Source organism: Lissotriton vulgaris, chromosome 9 (genome assembly GCF_964263255.1).
Source record: "Lissotriton vulgaris chromosome 9, aLisVul1.2, whole genome shotgun sequence".
Classification (NCBI taxonomy): domain Eukaryota; kingdom Metazoa; phylum Chordata; class Amphibia; order Caudata; family Salamandridae; genus Lissotriton; species Lissotriton vulgaris.
In genome coordinates, this window is record NC_141697.1 from 1,233,981,895 (window position 1) to 1,234,002,217 (window position 20,323).

The window sequence follows — 20,323 nt, forward strand, 5'->3', positions numbered from 1 at the left end:
TTTTGAAAACCTCTCCATTTGCCTTCATAGAGTTCGGGAATGGATGGATGAATCCTTCCTAAAACTTAATGGGGCAAAGACCGAGGTGATGATGCTGGGACACAAGGCACCTACCACAGTGGAGGAATGGTGGCCGGATAGCTTGGGCCAACCACCCAAGCCCAAGACTCAAATTAAGAGCCTTGGGGTGTGGATGGACCCAGCTCTTAACTTTTCAGTACAGGCCCGGAAGGTAGCTGCTACATGCTATGCACTCATGAGGCTTCTGAGGAAAATTATCATCCTTCTCCCCTTCGAAGCTAGAAGGATCCTAGTTCAGGCGTTGATATTATCACGCCTAAATTATTCAAATGCACTATATCTAGGTGCCCCTCAAGGGACAATTAAGATACTGCAGACTGCGCAGAATTGCGCTGCACGTATGTTGTTGAACGTCCCACGGAGAACATCTGCCAAACCTGCACTCCGCCAGCTGCATTGGCTTCCAGTGCAACAGAGGATCGAATTTAAAGCTCTGGTCACGGTCCATAAAGTAGTTCATAAAACAGGACCTTCATTGATGCAATCATTATTCTGCCCGTATTCCCCTCGTCGGGAATTAAGATGTCATCAACTGCTCTTTCAATTCTGCCACCTTCCCAGAAATCTGGAAACACGCCAAACTCAGCGCTCTTCTGAAAAAACCCACAGCAGACCCCTCAGAACTGAAAAACTACCGACCCATATCCCTCCTCCCTTTCCCGGCCAAAGTCATCGAGAAAGCCGTCAACAGCCAACTCGCCGCCTTTCTTGAATCCAACAACTCCCTTGATCCATCTCAATCCGGATTTCGAGCCAAACACAGCACCGAAACCGCCCTCATTGCAGCGACCGACGACATCCGAGCACTCCTGGACAACGGAGAAACAGTGGCCCTCATCCTACTCGACCTCTGCGCCGCTTTCGACACAGTCTGCCACAGCACCCTTATACAACGCCTCAGCAACATCGTCATACAAGGAAAAGCCTTGGACTGGATCATCTCGTTCCTAGCTGGTAGAACTCAGAGTGTCCGACTTCCCCCATTCTACTCAAAGGCCACCGAAGTCATCTGCGGCGTACCTCAAGGATCCTCACTCAGTCCCACCCTCTTCAACGTCTACATGAGTCCTCTCGCCTCTATCGCGCGTCAACACAACCTCAACATAATCTCTTACGCCGACGACACCCAGCTAATCCTTTCCCTCACCAAAGACCCCAACACCGCCAAAACAAATCTACAAGAAGGCATGAAAAAAGTTGCCGAATGGATGAAACAGAGCCGCCTAAAACTCAACTCAGATAAAACGGAGGTGCTCATCCTAGGATCCTCCCCCTCAGCTTGGGACGACTCTTGGTGGCCTTCCGCTCTGGGCACAGCACCCACACCCACAGACCATGCACGTAACCTTGGCTTCATTCTAGACTTCTCTCTCTCAATGTCCAGACAAGTCAACGCCGTCTCGTCATCCTGCTTCAACGTCCTTCGCATTCTCAAAAAGATCTTCCGCTGGATCCCCCTCGAGACAAGAAAGACTGTCACCCATGCACTGGTCACGAGTAGTCTAGATTATGGCAACACACTTTACGCCAGAATTACAACAAAACTACAGAAAAAACTCCAGCGCATCCAGAACGCATCAGTGAGACTCATATTAGACATCCCGCGCCAAGATCACATCACCGGACATCTAAAAGACCTCCACTGGCTTCCCGTCAACAAAAGAATTACTTTCCGCCTTCTCACCCACGCACACAAGGCCCTTCATAATCTAGGACCCGAATGCCTCAACACTCGACTGTCCTTCTACAAACCCACCCGCCAACTAAGATCATCCAATCAAGCCCTCGCCGCAGTCCCTTGCGTCAGAAAATCCACCATGGGTGGCAGATCCTTCTCCTTCCTGGCTGCCAAGACCTGGAACTCACTCCCCACCCACCTCCGCCTTAATCAGAACCACATTTCCTTCAGAAAAGAACTCAAAACTTGGCTATTCGACAAATAATGAACCTTCCCTCTAGCGCCTTGAGACCCTCTGGGTGAGTAGTGCGCTTTACAAATGACCGAACTTGAACTATAACAAAAACCTTTTGACAGTCCCGAAAACAAGGAGAGTGCGTATGGGTGGTCGACGCTTCTCCCTACAGGCCTCAAAACTCTGGAACAATCTTCCACTCTCCATCAGAATGGAAAGTAACCATCTTAGTTTCAGGAAGATGCTAAAAACCCTCCTGTTCGTCTAGCCTTGGTGAATGAACGTTGGTCTAAAGCGCTGGGATGCCTTTGGGTAGCCATGCGCGATACAAATACGTAATCATTCGTTTCATTCAATGTTGCCAAGAAAAAGTTCTTTATGTAGGACACAAAAGGTGATGGAGGCTGCTTACAATAAGTCTAACCACTGGCAATAGCTGGGGAGCCTCCACCCATCGCTCCATCGCACACCATGATACCTCTGTTTAGACCCAGCCGTGTGCAAGGGGACAGTCCAGCTCAAACGACCAGGCCAGGTCCTCCCCGGACTGCAACACAAGCCACCTACAAATTTGAGAAAGGAGCGAGGAAGGTGTGTGCACAATGCATCTCTGCTATCCTGAGAATCAATCTATCAACAAGTCAAAGGGTAGCAAGGATGTTTTGGGGGAAGGTTGGCTACTCTCAGTTGTGGATTCCAACCCTTTCCCTGACTGAAAAGCCTTGGCAGCGGCTACTCACGGTGATGTGAGTGATCCGGCGGCCGAGGACAACAAATGTGTGAACGCCTTCCTAGAGCTCAGACGCAGCACTCCTTACATAATGTCTGTTTTTTAAATGTTTGTTGTAGGGGTATAGTTACTATTCAGACAAGATACCTTGCTTTATAAACATCAGAAGGCTCAAGGGCTGAGTCAGCCCCACGCAGAATCCTAACTCTAAGCTCCATGTTGCATGCAGACATTTGTAATAGGTGCCTTAGCCCACCAAGCTCCCATCTGCCTGCATTGTAATCTTACATTTTCCCTACACACAATAGCTTGGTTGAGGATTTGCTCAGGTAGATCTGTGTAGAAAGCCTGGTGATTAACTGAATTCCAAGGTTATTGGACATAAGAAGTAAGTTTTAAACTTAATTTAAGGATTAACCTTCTGGAAGCCTCAGTCAAACCCGCCACATAATTGCTTGAAGGCGTTCTTTGCCTCTGAATAAGGTTTTTTGCCTTAAGAATTCCGCCTCCGCTGCTTGCTGGACCCGCACTGTGCTCTCCCTTGTGATTTAAATATGATTTTCAGAATAAATATAATCCGATTTGTGCCTGAAGGTCGCGTCTGCCCGTGGACACCGGCTAACGAAGGGTTAATATTAGCTGCCGGTCCTCCCATAAGCCTCCCTGTTGTGGTGTTATTGTGTGGGTCACATTTCATATCTGTGTATCATTTCTAAACCTGCGGCCCTGAGGACAGACCTCCTCCATCTCCTCTGCGTGGGCGTCTGTTCTTTCTGCGAGGGGTTCTGGGCGGGCGATGTCAGCTGCTGCTGGGAAGGGGGGAAGGGGGGGATGGTCATTAAAAATGTGAATATGTTCGCGCAGAGATTGTTGGGAAACGGAGAGAGTGAAAGTGTGTCTCATTGAAGAGGGGGGGGGGGGGGGGGGAGGAAATGACCAGAGGTCCCAGGACCTAGGCAAGAGCAGGTGGTGACTGACCTCATGGTACTAAACCCCCCAGCGCAAAACCCACACCTCCCTCACCTGAGATTTGCAGAAAAACTTGAAAAAATGGTGGTGACTGCATTACCAATGCTTGTTGTACATTCTTCTAAAGTCCCATGAGCTTCTTTAGTAAAAGGGGAAAATGGATGTACTGTCCTTTGATTCAGTAGTTTTGCAAAAGTTTAAATCCAATAAAAAGTCATTTTCCGGACAGTGCTCCTTCTCCAGTCTTCACAGACTACAGAACAATCCCCGGAGAGGCCTTGAACCCTCTGGAAAGGCCACACGTGTCCTGCGCCTGTTACAAAACTATTGCTGTGGGATGCTGTCTGTTTGTGGGAGGAAGGCACGCAAGGTGCCCGTTGAACATGTTTGAGCAAAGTCATCTAAACCTCCTCTGGAGCTTTTTTTCCTTTGCAAACAGAAAGTGTCATTTTCTTTTTTTTAAATGTCCTTGTAAAAAAAAGACGTTTTTCTGCGTTAATTTTATCAGAAGAATCACTGGGCAAGAAAACCCAGATTTCAAAGTCTCCTGAAGTGCAATGATGCACGTATTTTGTTATTAAAATTAATAGATTTACAATTTGCACATTAAGATCTTGCAAGTTAATTGCCTTTTCTTTTAATTCGTCTTGTCGCTTTTATCTTTTGAGAATCAGCCGTTCGCCTCCATGAGGAGGTCTGTGGGGGAGTGTCGTCGCGGAGCATTTGGCAGAGCTGGACTTTTCCATCTTTGGACTTCCTTTAGGAAGGGTATCTGAAGGGTCTGTGCACTCAGGTCCTCCTCACTCATTTCTGCTCCATGAACCTTTCAGGAGCAGCTGACGTCAGAGAAGTTTACATCACACAACCTTTGGCTCGTTGATTCGTTGATAAGAACACTGCAATGACATTACATGCTAGATGAGCCCCATCTCAGACAAGGAGCATGTGACGTCTGATGACGTCATAAGACATATATTGTCATGACATCATGTCTCACCTTTGTGCACTGTGGCCAGTTTTAACCTCGATAACATCTCTCAGCTGTGAGCACACCTGTGAGGTGCCAGGATGTCAATCGGTAATGCCAGCTTCACCGGGCCTTTATCTGACGACAGTGGCCACCCTCAGACACATGCCGATACTAAGCATGAGCGAATTTTGCGGATCTCGCGTTCGCGAATTTTGCGGATTTGCGGATTCGCAATCCGCAAAATCCGCGAATTCCCGCGAATTTGCGGATTTTTTTTTTTTTGTGTTCGCCCGTGTTTCTGCCAGTTCGCGAGGGTTTTGTACACTTTCGCAAATTGCGAACTTACCTGTCGGGTCGCAAGTTTCGCGAACTTGTTGTTTCTACGTGTCCAGCCTGTTTGGGACACTCTTCTTCATCACTGCCACTCTCTGTCACCACTGCCACTCTCTGACTACTCATGCCACCCTCTGGCCCACCCATGCCACCCTCTGTTTCATCACCACACCCTCTGGTTGTCCAGTGTACATTATTTTCGGCAAAGCAAAGCACACCTTCCCTGCCTCAAGTGACCTGAATTAATTTGGGGCTGATTCATGTGTCACAGAATATTTTTTTAGCTGGCACCTGCTTCCTTAGTGCGCCCTGATTAGTGATCTTTTGCACTTGCTAAGTGCTTTCATTGTTGCAAAATTAGTTACAACACCTGCCCTGCCCCAACTGACAATAATGAATTAGGGGCTGATTAATGGATTTTAACTTCCAGCCTGGCTCCTGCTTGTCTCCCTTAGCTGTAATTCAGGACCTTTGTGGCATATGTGTAACTATTCTGAGGTTCAGAGCAGGGTCACATACTAGTTTCAACTGGCAACTGAACTCTGGAGGGGCCCCTCAGGAAGCACTCCAGGAAATGGCTACTAATGATGAGCCTGAACTTTTGAACCTGGTAAGTAGTTACTTTCAGTTTTGCTAAAATCGTATTTCTGCAATTTTGCACTTATTCGCGGGGCGCGAACTCACGCGAACAGTGCGAGCAGTGCGAGCAAAATCCGCTGCTCGCGGATTTGCGGATTTTGCGGGAAATTCGCAAATCTCGCGGATTGCGGATTTCCCGAAAATCCGCAAAATCCGCGAGCGGAACGGATTTTCCGCCCACGCCTAGCCGATACCTCCCTTCCTGCCGAAGAGTCTGGTATCAGCTCTTCACAGGTACCGCCCGTAGCTTCATTGAGAAGAGCTCCACCCCCAGAGGCGTCTGAGCTGTGGCATCGCTGAAGAAGCAAATCCTAAATCAGTAAGGCTGCCAGGTCATCCTGAGCAATACCATTAGAGCTAAGGGACCGTGACAAACTCTGTCACAGCTGAGGGCCCAAGATCAAACACTTGTATCTAAGGGACTAGAACTGACACCATCAGATCTGAGGACCAACGGATAACACCCGAAGTTATGAGGGACTCTAAGTCATAATATCCCTTCTGAGAGGCCCGTACTAAGACTACATCCTGAGGTCTGAAGGATTGAACTCAAAGTATCGCGCCTGAGGGCCCCCTGAAGGTTCTCAAATCTGAGGTGCAATAGATGAGATTCTCAGGTCTGAGGGACACACCTGAGGGCCACATGAAGGTTCTCACATCTGAAGTGCAATGTATGACATGCTAAGGTCTAAGGGTTCTCCTCAACATCCGACTCGAATACGGAAACGCCCTCTACACCGGAGCCACGGCCAAACTCATCAGCAAACTCCAAAGAATCCAGAGCGCCTCCGCATGCCTGATCCTAGACGTCCCTCACAGAGACCACATCACCCCCCACCTGAGAGACCTGCATTGGCTTCCCGTCGACATGTGAATACCAAAAGTAGTACGTTTAGGATGTTGTCTTAAGTTACTTCTGTGAATCGGGCCCAGCTTTATTGTCTTGTGCCAAACTAACTGTTGTCAGAGCTTGGATCTCCCCGAAGCCCCCTCACATCATGGAATGGTGGTCATTGGTCAATGAAATTTATTCTATGGAACTTGCTCTTGCTAAATTTAGAGGTGTCAGATCATTAATGAAATGTGAATGAATTTGGGGCACTTCCATTTAAACATCTAAAACTTTCTGGTTTTTATTTTGAGAATTAACGGGGCAAATACCCTGCAACGTTTTGTTCCTATTTTTTTTCTTTTGTCATTATCTATTTTATTCTAAATTGTACAGTAATTGTTTGTACTTCCATTCTGCCATATTGTTTATTTCTTCCACCTAGGTATGTCTTGTTTTGTTAAATTGTATTATTTATTTTTTCCCATCTCGAGTTGTCAATAACAAATATATAAAAAAAATGAAAACTGCAAGCTAAAAGGGCTGTATTTCTTGGCTCGCTGTAGAAGTCACTATGGAAAACATTCAATGTATGTTAGTCGCAAAGTCTGTGTGGAGAGGTCACAGAATATGTTTGGTTCCTAAAATATCTATTATGTACATATTACAAGTTTTACAGATATTGGGCCCGATTCACAGAACTAACTTAAGACAAAATCTAAAATTTACTAGTTTTAGTATTCACAGAAATTAGGATTTTGTCTTAAGTTTGTCTTAAGACAGATTTAAGACAGACTTAAGACAAAATCCTAATTTAAGTCTGTCTTAAGTCTGTCTTAAGACAAACTTAAGACAAAATCCTAACTTCTGTGAATAACATAAGTAGTAAGTTTAGGATTTTGTCTTAAGTTAATTCTGTGATTCAGGCCCCATTATCTTCATGATCTAGCTAACATTGAGGAACTGATTACAGTGAAATAAGTATATTTTGTTTACTCTTTGAGAATGCTTGGAAAGAATTATCCTACGCTGTGTGTTTTGATGTGTCATTATCTAAACGCATTGTCATACTCGTAGAATATGAAATCAGACGAGAAGCTCAGTTTCTAAGTCTACTATTTCATTAAATACATAATTCATAGGAGAAATGTAACGTCTGAAAATTAAGTCAAATCATTCAAGAGTATTGCACAATCTTTGTGAGCTGTGGGCTTTATATCTACTGACTTTGTGCAATAAAAGTCACCAACTATGTAATATATTAGAGAGAAGCTGTAGCTTCTCTCTAGTTTCTGTCGCCTATCTCTCTCTTTCTGTCTGCCTCTACGCTCGAATGCCTTTCTTCTCTCTGCTCCTTGTATCCCTCCCATTCTTTTTCTGACTCCGTACCTTTCTTTTGCCTCCCTTCTTCTGGGCATCCTCTCTCTGTACATGGTTCTGTATCGCTTTCTACCCTTCTTTCAATTATATCTCTCCCTGTTGACCTATTTATTCAGCCTCCCCAGTCCCTGTCTCCAGTGTCTACCCAGGTTCTCCCAATAATGCCCCTCCCGAACCTGTGAATCTCACCCTCTGCTGCTTCTCTTACTCACACTGCTGTTTCTCTTCCCTACCCAGATGTTTGACTTATTCTTTCATTTTCCCTACTCAAAGGTGATCTTTTCCCTGCTGTTTCTCTAACTCATCCCAATGTGTCATTTACTTTCTTATTTCCTATGCTCTTTAAAGGGGATCTTCCACCCGTCGGTTTCTCATGCTCTCTCACTCGCCCCATGTTTCTCTTAGCTCTTCTGCAGCCAGGTGGTTTGCTTATTCTCTAATTTCTTTACTCAAAAGTGATTGTACCCCTACCCCCTGTTGTTTTCCTTATTATCCTTTAATACTTTGCTGCGTCTCGCTGCCCCCTCTACTAGCATCTTTTTAGTGCCTATTTCTGCCTTTTCGTTATTTTCGTCTCTGTCTCAGTTGGCATTGCTAATAATAATGCAACACTAGCACCTGACTGCCTCAAACTAACTACACAATATAAAACAGACCGCAGTTCTTCAAATCAGCCACAATACCTGAAACTGATCACAGTACGTTAAACAAACTGCAGTACAATATCCGAAACTGACCACAACCCTTGACACAAGCATATGTGGTACTAAGTGGTATTATGTTGAGTGTAGTTATGTTGTACTGAGTAGAGTGTAAATCTGTGTTGTAAATATGTGCTGTGTAATTATTTGGTACTGAGTGGTATGAGGGATGTATTTATGTTGCATTGAGTAGAGTACATAACTACACTCAACATAATACCACTCAGAACCACATAATTGCACATCACATAATTACACTGTACTCAATGCAACATACATATACACCTTTCACTCAAGTTCGTGCTATATAAAAAACACACACAAAAAAACATTTGCAATGCAATAGGTCTCACATTACTGAATCTTTGAGCTTCTAGTGTTGCATTATTATTAGCAATGCCAACAGCTCAAACTTTTATAATGCAAGACCTATTGCATTGCAAATGTTTGTTCTGTTTCCTACAGTAGAAGTTTCTCATGCCCTGGTCAGTCCCGAGGAATCTATTGAATAAAATGCTTTTGAGCTCCCTTTTGAAAGTGATAGAGGAAGGGTTCGACCGAATCTCTGGTTGGAGAGAACTCCATGTTTCAGGGGCTTCCTTCATTGGTTTTCTGAATCTCCTCGGTTCTAGTAGGAGGGGCCTCACACTTCTCAGAGAGTGACAACCACCTGAGAGCGTTAGGTTGTGGGCTCAGCACTCAGGAGGACCACAGAGCAGGACTTTGAGAGTCAGACAGCTATAGGAACAAGCATACTGGCTTCGGTCAGTAGTCACTGTCGGGATTTGAGTGAAGGTGTGATGTGGTCAAAACGCGTGTACCTGTTATCAGTCGAGCTGCGGTAGTGATGCACAGATACAACGGTCTAGTAACACCCGGATACACTGATACAGTGTCAGGCCTACACAAATACACAGGCCTATATGTACATGTATACACTAATGCAGGCATATTGTCATACACAGTCACACCAGTCCACTGAGATACGGATACAGTATTAATGATAAAGACATACACAATCTCTCTAGTGATACAGCAATACACTGTTGCAATGTTAGTCATACACAAATACACAGGTTCATATATGCATTGATACATTGAAACAAGCACAGTGATACACTGTTACACCAGTCTACTGAGACATGGGTACACTAATACAGTATCAATTATAAAGGGATACGCAGACCCTCTACTGTTGCATGGATACACTGATACAGTGCCATTGACAAAGAGATACCCAGTCACTCCATTGAGATACAGTGTCAGTCATACACAAATACAAAGGCTTATATACACATGGATACACTAATACAGGCTGAGTGATACACTGTTGCACCAGTCTACTGCGGACCAGATACAGTGATACAGTGTCAGTGTCAGTCATGCACAAATACTAGGCCTGCACCTTGTTCGTGGAGTTTGCAGAGTTTTCTGCACTTGGTGGAGCACCCTGAGTTCAAAAAGACTCCTCTCTGCTAACTTTTTCCCTCGCTTGCCAATGTTAGTTGGGCAAGTGCAAGCGAGGAAAATCCAATGCTAGACCACCTCGCAGCAAGATTTCTCAACTGGGCGATTGATCACATTGAAAAACCTTCTGTTCACGCTGAGGAAGCTGCCGCTCAAGTCGAGCATCTACTCGAGCGGCAGAAGAAGCAGCGCTCTCAGGCGCTGGGCATGGTGCCGTTCACGCTGATCTTCCATCATGGGACAAACACCCGGCGCTAAAAACCTGTGCAAATGGCGTGACCTAACGCACTCCACCACTTGCGGAACTCCGAGTAGCTCAGCAGAGTTTTTTAGTAACAAATACACAGGCTTCTATATGCATGGATACACTGATAGAATCTCAGTGATACATTGTTGCACCAGTCTACTGATTGACGGATACATAGTACAGTCACAGCGACGCGCTAATACACCAGACGATTGATAAATAGAGTCAGAGTGATTCACTGATACATAAGTCTACTGACGAATCTGAGTGATGGGCTGATACATTGATCTTTTGTTACACAGATAAAAGGCCACTGCAACCCAAACTGCCTTTTTTTCTTTGAAAATTACAATTATTTTCGAAAGTTGGACCAAATGTTTTTAGTTGAATACTTTTTTTCTGAATAAGTAGTACAAATTGTACTGTCTGGGTGTTGTTTTTTTCTCAAAACATGTTAACATGATTGACAAATTAATAATGGATTATTTTGTTAACAAACCATGATAACTGTGGGTTTTGTCTCTCCCACTCTAGTGAAGTAGAAGGTACAAAGGTGCCATAGGTTGAGGTGACGGTGGCTGCTTGGTCATATGGCAGGCTCCCTATACCTCGACTATGTGGGTTTGCAACATTAAAGTGTGACTCATGGGATCTCAGTACACAAAGGAAGACCTATATTCTGGGTGCTTGGACCCACAGTGAGCTCAGGCTAAGACGTGAGTGACTGACCCTCTAGTCCGGTCCTACCGGCCCCTTAGTGGCCCTGTTCCCCCACGGCAGTGGCATGCCTTTAAATAATCCAGTGCACAACAGTTGTGGTCAGCCCGTCCATTGTGCACAAAGAGATCCCAGAATGGTACGCGGACCCTGCCACGCCAGATAAGCCGTCTATTTCTCTAGTACAATTCTCTGCTGCTTTAGGAACAACAATCAAACATTCTTTAAAACATCCAATAAACAAAGAAATAATGGTGACCACCAACCTTCTGCAGATCCATGAAGAGAGAACAGCGCAAGGAGAGAAAGAGAGAAAAGAGAAAACACCATTAGCGGGTCCTTGTTCTCCAACGAGCTCACTATATTATCATTATATTTAATAGACAAGGGCGCCCAGGACCGTGTATTGATCCTGAGCCGGAGAGGTTTGCAGACCAATATCATGGATTCTCAGGGGAGTAGAGTTGCTCTTTCGCTTACATTGTGCAATTCGCTTCCTCGGCTCCACTTTGCCTCCACTCCCCTTGTTGCCCTCCCGCCAATTTGTTGCTAGTTTGGAAGTGTCCTCTGTGGGTAACACTCAACCACGAAGGGCCGCTTCATAAAGAATGAGCTCTGCTGTGATTGGACAACAGATGGGGCGTATTATGGCATAATTGAGTCTGCGGGTGAATGAGCAGTCACAGTGACCCGCGCACAGACAATGTCATGATCAGCTGCAGTTTCCCTCTCAGTGTGTAAAAGCCCCCTTCCATTCTCACCGCATTGTCCCGCCCCGGACCCCAGGTACATCCATGCGCTGCCCCAAAGATATGGAACTCTCTTCCACCGGAAGTTCGCAGAATCTCCTCAACGACAGTTTTCAAACTGGAGGCTAAAAGATTCCTAATGAACACATTCTTACCTTAATTTAGCTAAGTTCACCTGCTCGAAGTCACGGATCCTACCATCATTGTACCTTTATTTAATTTGGCTCTTCCTTACTGCGTATTGTGCCCCCCCTGCGTGGACCACTGTATACCTGTTTATTGTATTACTCTCCTTGAAACATTTGTCTTGTAACTTTGGGACTATTCCTGTTAGGTAGTCTTATCTGATGTCAATATTGCATTTATATCCTTCCTCCCATCCTGTTGCAAAGCGCTCTGATATCCCTCGGGATCTTGTTCACGCTATATAAAGCTTTATGAATAAATAAAAAAATGCATGCATGAATGAGTGTGATTGCTAGACTGACAACTTGTTGTCCAGGACAATCAGACTACAATGAAATTAACAATCCTCCTTCAGCAGAAGACAGAAGGAAAATGGGTAATTTCACAACAATTATTCATGTATGGTTTGAGAGTCCGAGTCTGAGCCGAAGTCTTTTAGGCCTCAAAAGCTTGAAGATGGACTAAGAGCTGAGGGTGGATCTGCCGGTGTTCTGTGTGGTGGACACCTAGAAGGTTGAGCATCTCCCTGATGCCGTCAGTGGCATCTTCAGTGATATCACGTCTTGAGGCAGCTGTCGACTCCCAGTAGTGTCTGACAGCTGGACTCACGATCCTTCAGAAAGGTCCCTAGAGGCAGCAGGACCAGCATAGTCAGTGTCCGATCCACCAGAGATGGTCACGTGCCCCACCCGATCAATGTTTGGTCAGAGAGGTTCTCCTGCACCGTTTGAACCATCAGACTATAGCCGCTTCCCTTTGCAGGGATTGATGTTGCTTCCGTCATGTCATTATGAGTCGATGGATCTCAAAGGATGTTCTCAACTTCCCATTGGGTGTTATGTTATGCTATTTTATGTTTCTTTATGTTATGTTATGTGTAGTTTTATAGCGCACAACTCCCCTGGGAGGCTATCCTGGCGCTGAAGCAGGAGCTGTATGGGCCGGGCCAGGGTCAGGGCTTGTGGAAGAGTCAGGTATTCAGTTTCTTGCAGAATTCAAGAACTGCGGAGGCGGCTCTGATGTGAGAGGCTGGTCATTCAAGGCTTTGGAAGCGAGGTAAGAGAAGCCATGATCGCCAGGTTTTGTTCTGCATATGTGGGGGCTTCTTGTGAGTTGGGGCCCGATGTAGGTAGGGCTTTACCGATCGGTATTGGCCGAAAATACCGATTTTTGGCCCTTACCGATCGGTAAACAGCCATCGAGATGTAGGGAACCAAAAACAGAACGAATCGGATAGAAAACCGATTCGGAATGAGTACCGAATGGGAAAGAATCCGATACCTACATACCGAAAATCGGATATGTAACGAATCGGAAAAACACCGATTCGGTTACAAAGACCGATTCGGTCCTTGTACCGAATCGTTAGTGACACCGAATCGGAAAATCACCGATTCGGTCCTTGTACCGATTCGTTGGTGACACCGAATCGGAAATTCACCGATTCGGTCCAAGAACCGAATCGTTAGTGACACCGAATCGGAAAATCACCGATTCGGTCCAAGAACCGAATCGTTAGTGACACCGAATCGGAAAATCACCGATTCGGTCCATGTACCGAATCGGAAAAAATACCGATTCGGACATGAGCCGAATCGGAAAACATGCCGATTCGTATGAATCTCCGATCGGGAAATTCCCCGATTCCGACAGTTGGGGAGATGTAGGGAGGCACAGAAACACCGAAACCGGCTCAAAATCGGTAGAATTCACTCGGTATTTACCATGGATTGCAATCAGGTGGTAACCAACTCCAACCCATATAAACAGTCCCAAAATGCATTGCAACTTGCAGGATGGCAGCTTTCTATGTCATTGCGAGGCGGCTACGGCTACAGCAGGAAGGACAGAGGGAATGGCTAAGAAATAAACAGGTCTACAGACAGAGGATAACCCTGTTCATGCTCACTGAGGCAGAGATCCTACAGAGATACAGGCTGGACTCTGACACCATACTTGAGCTCATCAGGGACCTTAAGCCATACTTGGACCACCACACCCCAAGGGCACACGCCATCCCTGCGCACGTCCAGGTGCTATGCAGCCTACACCTGGTAGCGTCTGGCAGCTATCAAAGTGGAGTAGCAGCAGCAGGAGGGGTGAGCCAGAGCTGCCTGTCAAGGTTCTTCCACATATTCCTTGACGCCATGATAGACAGGATGGACCAATACATCTCATTCCCTGCAACCCACGCAGAACTGCTACAAACCAAAGCTGACTTCTACCAGATGGCACAATTTCCCCAAATCATCGGTTGCATAGATGGCACGCATATTCCGATTTGCCCACCAGCGGACACCGGATACATATACCGCAATCGGAAATCTACACACACCATCAACGTGCAGGTGATCTGCAATGCCAAGTGCACCATCACAGACCTGGTAGCAAAATTTCCAGGAAGTACCCATGACTCCTATATATTCCAACAGAGCGGCATATATGCACGGCTGATGGCTGGCGATTTTGGAGAAGGATACCTCCTAGGTGAGCCACATCATCAGACCCCCATAACACATAGTAGGTAGGTGTAATACATGTATGCATGTGTCTAATGTGACCCCTTTCTCTTCCAGGCGACAGTGCATATGCCCTCCGCTCATTCATACTCACCCCCTACCTCAACCCCTCCACACCCAGCCAAAGGAGGTATAACCGGGCCCACATACGCACCAGGAATGTTGTTGAACGGACCTTTGGCATCTGGAAAAGTAGATTCAGATGCCTGCACAAGAGTGGAGGTGCAAGGCAGTATACCCCCATCACCTGCTGCAAGATCATAGCTGTATGTGCAATGTTACACAACCTTGCGGTCAAGAAGGGCACTGAGGTGGAGTTGTCTGACTACGAGGACTATGACGACGACGAAGCTGTGCCACTGACACAGCCAGCTGGGGTGTGTACGCCAAGTGATGGCAGATACAGACGTGAGGAGATCACTGAGAACTATTTCTGACTGAGTACAGATGCAAAGACAGCTAAATGTTGCTTGGAAAAAAAAAGTTTTAATAGTGATGCACCACAGTTACAGCACTGATGTGCATCAAAAAATGGAGATTGTAAACTCAAATAAAGTCCAGGGTTCTGGTTTGCTCATCCCCCCTTGCCAGGCTATTTTTTGGCCCGCTTTCCAGACCCACTGGGGTGTCCCTCGGCCCCCTCCGAATGCCCAGCAGCATCAGCGGATCGCCTGGTGCTCCTACGTGGCTCTGATGCAGCGCTGGCCGGGCTGCTGCGGCTGCTGCTGTCTCCAGCATCACCCAGGTCCAGGGCAGGATTGGAGGCGGCGTTTGATATTAACATGGCCTCCATGGCCGTGGTGATCCTGGCCATCCCCCTGGTGAGTTCAGCCGTATGCTGACTGAGCACAGATTCTTGATTTGAGCTGCGATGGCACAGCTGTGCGGTCGCCGCTGCAAGGCGGGCCATGGCCCGGTTGAGCACCCGGGCATCCCTCCTGCGCGCAACCTCATGCTCCTCCTGCCTGGCAGATGAGTGGGTGATGGCAGTGGTCAGCCTGCCCAACCCTGCTGCCACCTCCTTGTTGCTGTCCACAACAGCCTGGAAACCCTTCACCAACTCCCCCATCTGCATGTTGTGCTGCAGGAGCTGGCGTTGGCAGGCCATGGTGGATCTGGCCTGTTGGCGCTGGATTTTAACCATCTGGCCCTCCAGGCCCAGGAACACACTGCCCTCCCGTGCTGGTGCAGCAGTGGTGGTGGTGGTGGCACGGCGTCTGGCACTGCTGCCTCCGGCCTGCTGAGTGGGCTGGGGTGCCACTGGTGGTGGTGTGGTGCTGGCCGGTCCCGGAGCCCCTGCTCCCAGGACAGGTTGGACGGGTGGCAAGGCCACGGTTGTGGCAGGAGCTGGTGTCGGCGGAATGGTCTGCCTTGTAGGGGAGTTGTCTGGTGAAAATTGCAAGGGGGGTGTGCTGGACAGTACTGGGGAGTGCACTGCCTGGAAATCAATCACCAGGACTCCCTCCATTCCAAGCCCTGGGGTGTCTCCTTCCTCATCCTCATCCTCCTCCTCCTCCTCCTGGCCAGCCTGGCTGGTGCTCGGCCCTGCGACTGCAGTGTTTGATGTTGATGCTCCCTCTGCTGTCACAGTGGTGCCGCCTGATGGTGCCCCTAGGTACAAAGAAGCATTTGTAAACTGAGTGCCGATGTATTACAGTCAGTACAATTATGGCATTCCACATGTCCTTGCATCTCCTTACACCGTGTCACACTGTTTCCTGTCTTGTGATTCTGCACTGACATATTTGGCTAACTTCTGCTGACTACATGTACCATGATGCTTGTCTCTTGTATGTTGGTGACAGTACAGTGCTGGTGTTTGCCTATGCATTGTGTCTAATGGGGAGGTGTCTGGTAGGGTGTGTCATGATGCGCATGCTTCTTACCTGTAGCTGTGGCTATCGCAGTGCTGTCCAGGGTCCCGATCCCTACGATGCTCTCCCTCTCGATGGTGCTGGAGACAATTTCCTCCAGCTCGGTGAGGGGTGGCGCCGGGTTCTTGCCTCCTCCGGTGTGTCCAGCCTGCCTTTGAAGGTCAGCCAGCTTCCTCTTCGTGAGGCTGCGGAGGTCGTAAAACCTTTTCTTCAGTTCCTCAATGGACCTGGGGGTGACACCAGCAGCATTGACCTTCTGGGCGATGTCGGCCCACAATCTCCTCTTGGTGCTGTCTGGCACGTTGAGGGACAGCTTGCCAAAGAGCTGGCGGTGCACCCTCACCACCTCCTCAACCAGCACCTGAAGTTCGGTGGTGGTGAACTTGGGCTTCCTCTTTTGGGAGGACTTCTGGCTTCCTGCCTGATCTGCCATTTTCTCCTGCTCAGTTTGCAACCTCCTTCTCCCACTGCTGCTAACTGTGTGTGTTGGGCTCAGGCAGGCTTTCCAGAAACTTCTAGAAACTTCTTAATTAGCTGCACCTGCCAGGGTTGCCACTCCCTGTTTGGGTGGGGGAGGGGGAGCCACCTCATTGGCTGAATCGCCTATTGCCGAATCGGCTTTTACCGATTCGGTAATATCCGATTCGGTAAAATCCGATTCGGTATTATCCGATTCGGTAAAAGCCGAATCGGGTCATTCAATGCATTCCTATGGGCTTTTTCGCCATGGGTCTATGATTGCCGAATCGGTTTTTACCGATTCGGCTTTTACCGAATCGGTATTCGCCGAATCGGAAATATCCGAATCGGTGGTAGCCGATTCGGTGATTTCCGATTCGTTGTTGGCCGATTCGGTAATTTCCGATTCGGACCGAGCAGAATCGGAACGTACCGAATCTCATTACCGATGCCGACCGAATCGGTATTCATTCGGTATTTTTTTCCTACATCTCGTTTTCCGATTTCAGAATACCGATTCGGCCCGCCTCGGTATTTTGAAATCGGAAAATCGCGTTTACCTACATCGGGCCCTAGGAGTGAAGCGGAGCAGAGGTGTCCAGTGGGTTTGTTGAAGCCTATACAGTTGTGAGGTATGTGGGGCCAAGGCTGTGTAAGGTTGTGTGTGTGCGTGAGGAGTTTGAAGAGTGCTCATTTGTGGCTTGGGGGCCGGTGAAGGTCATTGAGGTGTGAGGTGATGTGAGTGCGGGGTGGGTGGGGGGTTGAGAGTGAGCCCAGACGCTGACTTTTTTATGGTGCTTACTTCGTGAAAGAATAAGTGTTGGTGCCCAAAGCTCTCATCGGAAGCCACATTTGCACCAAATACCAAGCCTGCATTGTCTGGAATCCACCTCGGGGCTCTTTATTCAACTGCCAAATCCTGCCTGCAACGTTATCTCACTCATGGAGGTTCCTGATTTCCACCTTTGTGACAGCTTTTCTGTCTTTCACTTTCTCCTTCTTTCCCCTTTGTTTGTTTTTGCCTTTCTTGCTCTTGGGAAATGCCCAATGAGGAAAAAGAAGTGCCAGTGCCCAAATTGAGTGCCTTTGGCAGTGGGCCCTGAGGCAACCACCTGCTGAAATTAAGCACTGAATAAGAGGCCTCTTTAGATAAAAACCTGTGGTTCTGATCTGCAATAAAAACTCTTGACCTAGAAAAAGTATGCAGCAGCAAACATAAGTCATACTGTAAAAGAAAAAATTATAGCAAAAGAGATCTGTACTAACGCTGTGTTAGACGATGAAAAACAACACTTTCCATAGATGTTCACATTCCTGGACAATTATTAATTCTTACACGATCAGTGCAGAGCAAGAGACCTGCAGCACCGACTTCATTACCCGTGAAATCAAAGCTACTCCAGGATCGTTTCGGCATATTTCTTTGTAGAGAACAAGTTTCTCCATTGATCACAACAGACTCTGACAAAAGCTGCAGGTTATGTGGTTACCATGTGGAGCCAACTTTGCATATCCTTTGCGCTTGCCCACAGTTAAAACAGTACGAAGGTCTCTGCTAAAACAGCTCTTTATTTCTTTAAATATCCGCACTAGCCGTAAGGCACTAATGCCGTTATGTGAGAATCTCCAGTTGAAATGTAGATTTGGTAAATTCATGGCTGCGGCTGAGACACTTTTTAATGTCTTCAATTCACTCCAGAGAACCTTGAAGCATATGTTGAACGAACACACCTGCCGCGCATTCTTCGCAAGAAATGCACATGTGTCGGCGCGCATGCGTGCACATTTCCTCCAGGATTGCCGATCCTGTGAGGAAGAGGAGGAGGGCAGCCCGGGTACGCTGCATGCCAGGTAAGCATGGGCGAATTTTGCGAATCTCGCGTTTGCGAATTTTGCGGATTTGCGAATTCGCAATCCGCAAAATCCGCGAATTCCCGCGAATTTGCGGATTTTTTTTTTGTGTTCGCCCGTGTTTCTGCCAGTTCGCGAGGGTTTTTACAATTTCGCAATTTGCGAACTTACCTGTCGGGTCGCAAGTTTTGCGAACTTGTTGTTTCTACGTGTCCAGCCTGTTTGGGACACTCTTCTTCATCACTGCCACTCTCTGTCACCACTGCCACTCTCTGACTACTCATGCCACCCTCTGGCCCACCCATGCCACCCTCTGTTTCATCACCACACCCTCTGGTTGTCCAGTGTACATTATTTTCGGCAAAGCAAAGCACACCTTCCCTGCCTCAAGTGACCTGAATTAATTTGGGGCTGATTAATGTGTCACAGAATATTTTTTTAGCTGGCACCTGCTTCCTTAGTGCGCCCTGATTAGTGATCTTTTGCACTTGCTAAGTGCTTTCATTGTTGCAAAATTAGTTACAACACCTGCCCTGCCCCAACTGACAATAATGAATTAGGGGCTGATTAATGTGTCACTGGATTTGAACTTCCAGCCTGGCTCCTGCTTGTCTCCCTTAGCTGTAATTCAGGACCTTTGTGGCATATGTGTAACTATTCTGAGGGTCAGAGCAGGGTCACATAATAGTTGCAACTGGCAACTGAACTCTGGAGGGGCCCCTCAGGAAGCACTACAGGAAATGGCTACTAATGATGAGCCTGAACTTTTGAACCTGGTAAGTAGTTTCAGTTTTGCTAAGATCGTATTTCTGCAATTTAGCACTTATTCGCGGGGCGCGAAGTTGTACTGGGAAGCCGCGAACTCACGCGAACAGTGCGAGCAGTGCGAGCAAAATCCGCTGCTCGCGGATTTGCGGATTTTGCGGGAGATTCGCGAATCTCGCGGATTGCGAATTTCCCGAAAATCCGCAAAATCCGCGAGCGAAACGGATTTTCCGCCCATGCTTAATGCCAGGTAAGTGGTTTACATTTACTAGTACGTGTTGTAGATTTAATTGATAATATAGGGGGCGTGGAGGTGGGTGGTGTAGTGTAGCGTAACAGAGTTTATGTGCAACTCCCTGGACCTCCGCGTAGCACCACTACGCCCACTACGCCCGAGGTTACACTTCTGACCTGCTGCAGCTTCGGCGGCACTGGTACTGGCAGACGCAGACCACTGGCAAATTGGTCCTATCCTACCTCATGATGCACGCAATCTAGTCTCACAACCCACCCTGCCCCACACTGTGACCCACCCTGAAGACCGCGCAGCAGCACGTGCCGCACAGCGTGTAGTGTAATCGTGTGATGTCACAGGTCTGAACTTTCCAGGACCCAGCAAGTCTTGACCCCAACTCACAGCACCCATCTGCCCACCCGCCCTTAACCGTAATTAACCAATGTGAGTGGCATGCTCCCTAAAAGGCAGGTGTGCCCTGCTGACATCACTAACCTGATGCAGTCATCGTGACTGGACCTGGGTGGGCCATCCTCTGGACATACCATGCGGTCATGTATCCGAACTGAAGGACAGGGCAGGTAGGTACATTTATTTTTAATAATTACTGGGTCCAGCTCACAAGGGAGAAAATTCAACAGTCCTGGCCCTGTTAAATAAGTGGAAACCGCCGGCACAAATGAAGCTCTGGTCTGCAGACCTCTGGTCA

At 47.4% G+C, this 20,323-nt stretch overlaps 1 protein-coding gene across 1 annotated transcript in view; it reads right to left on the minus strand.

The window, feature by feature from the left end:
• CPNE9 (copine family member 9) overlaps positions 1–20,323 on the minus strand; it is a 952,981-nt gene that overhangs the window by 447,435 nt on the left and 485,223 nt on the right. The window contains exon 6 of the mRNA XM_086939381.1: positions 17,754–17,756. Coding sequence (XP_086795507.1) covers positions 17,754–17,756 — 3 coding nt within the window. The remainder of the gene's footprint in view (positions 1–17,753; positions 17,757–20,323) is intronic.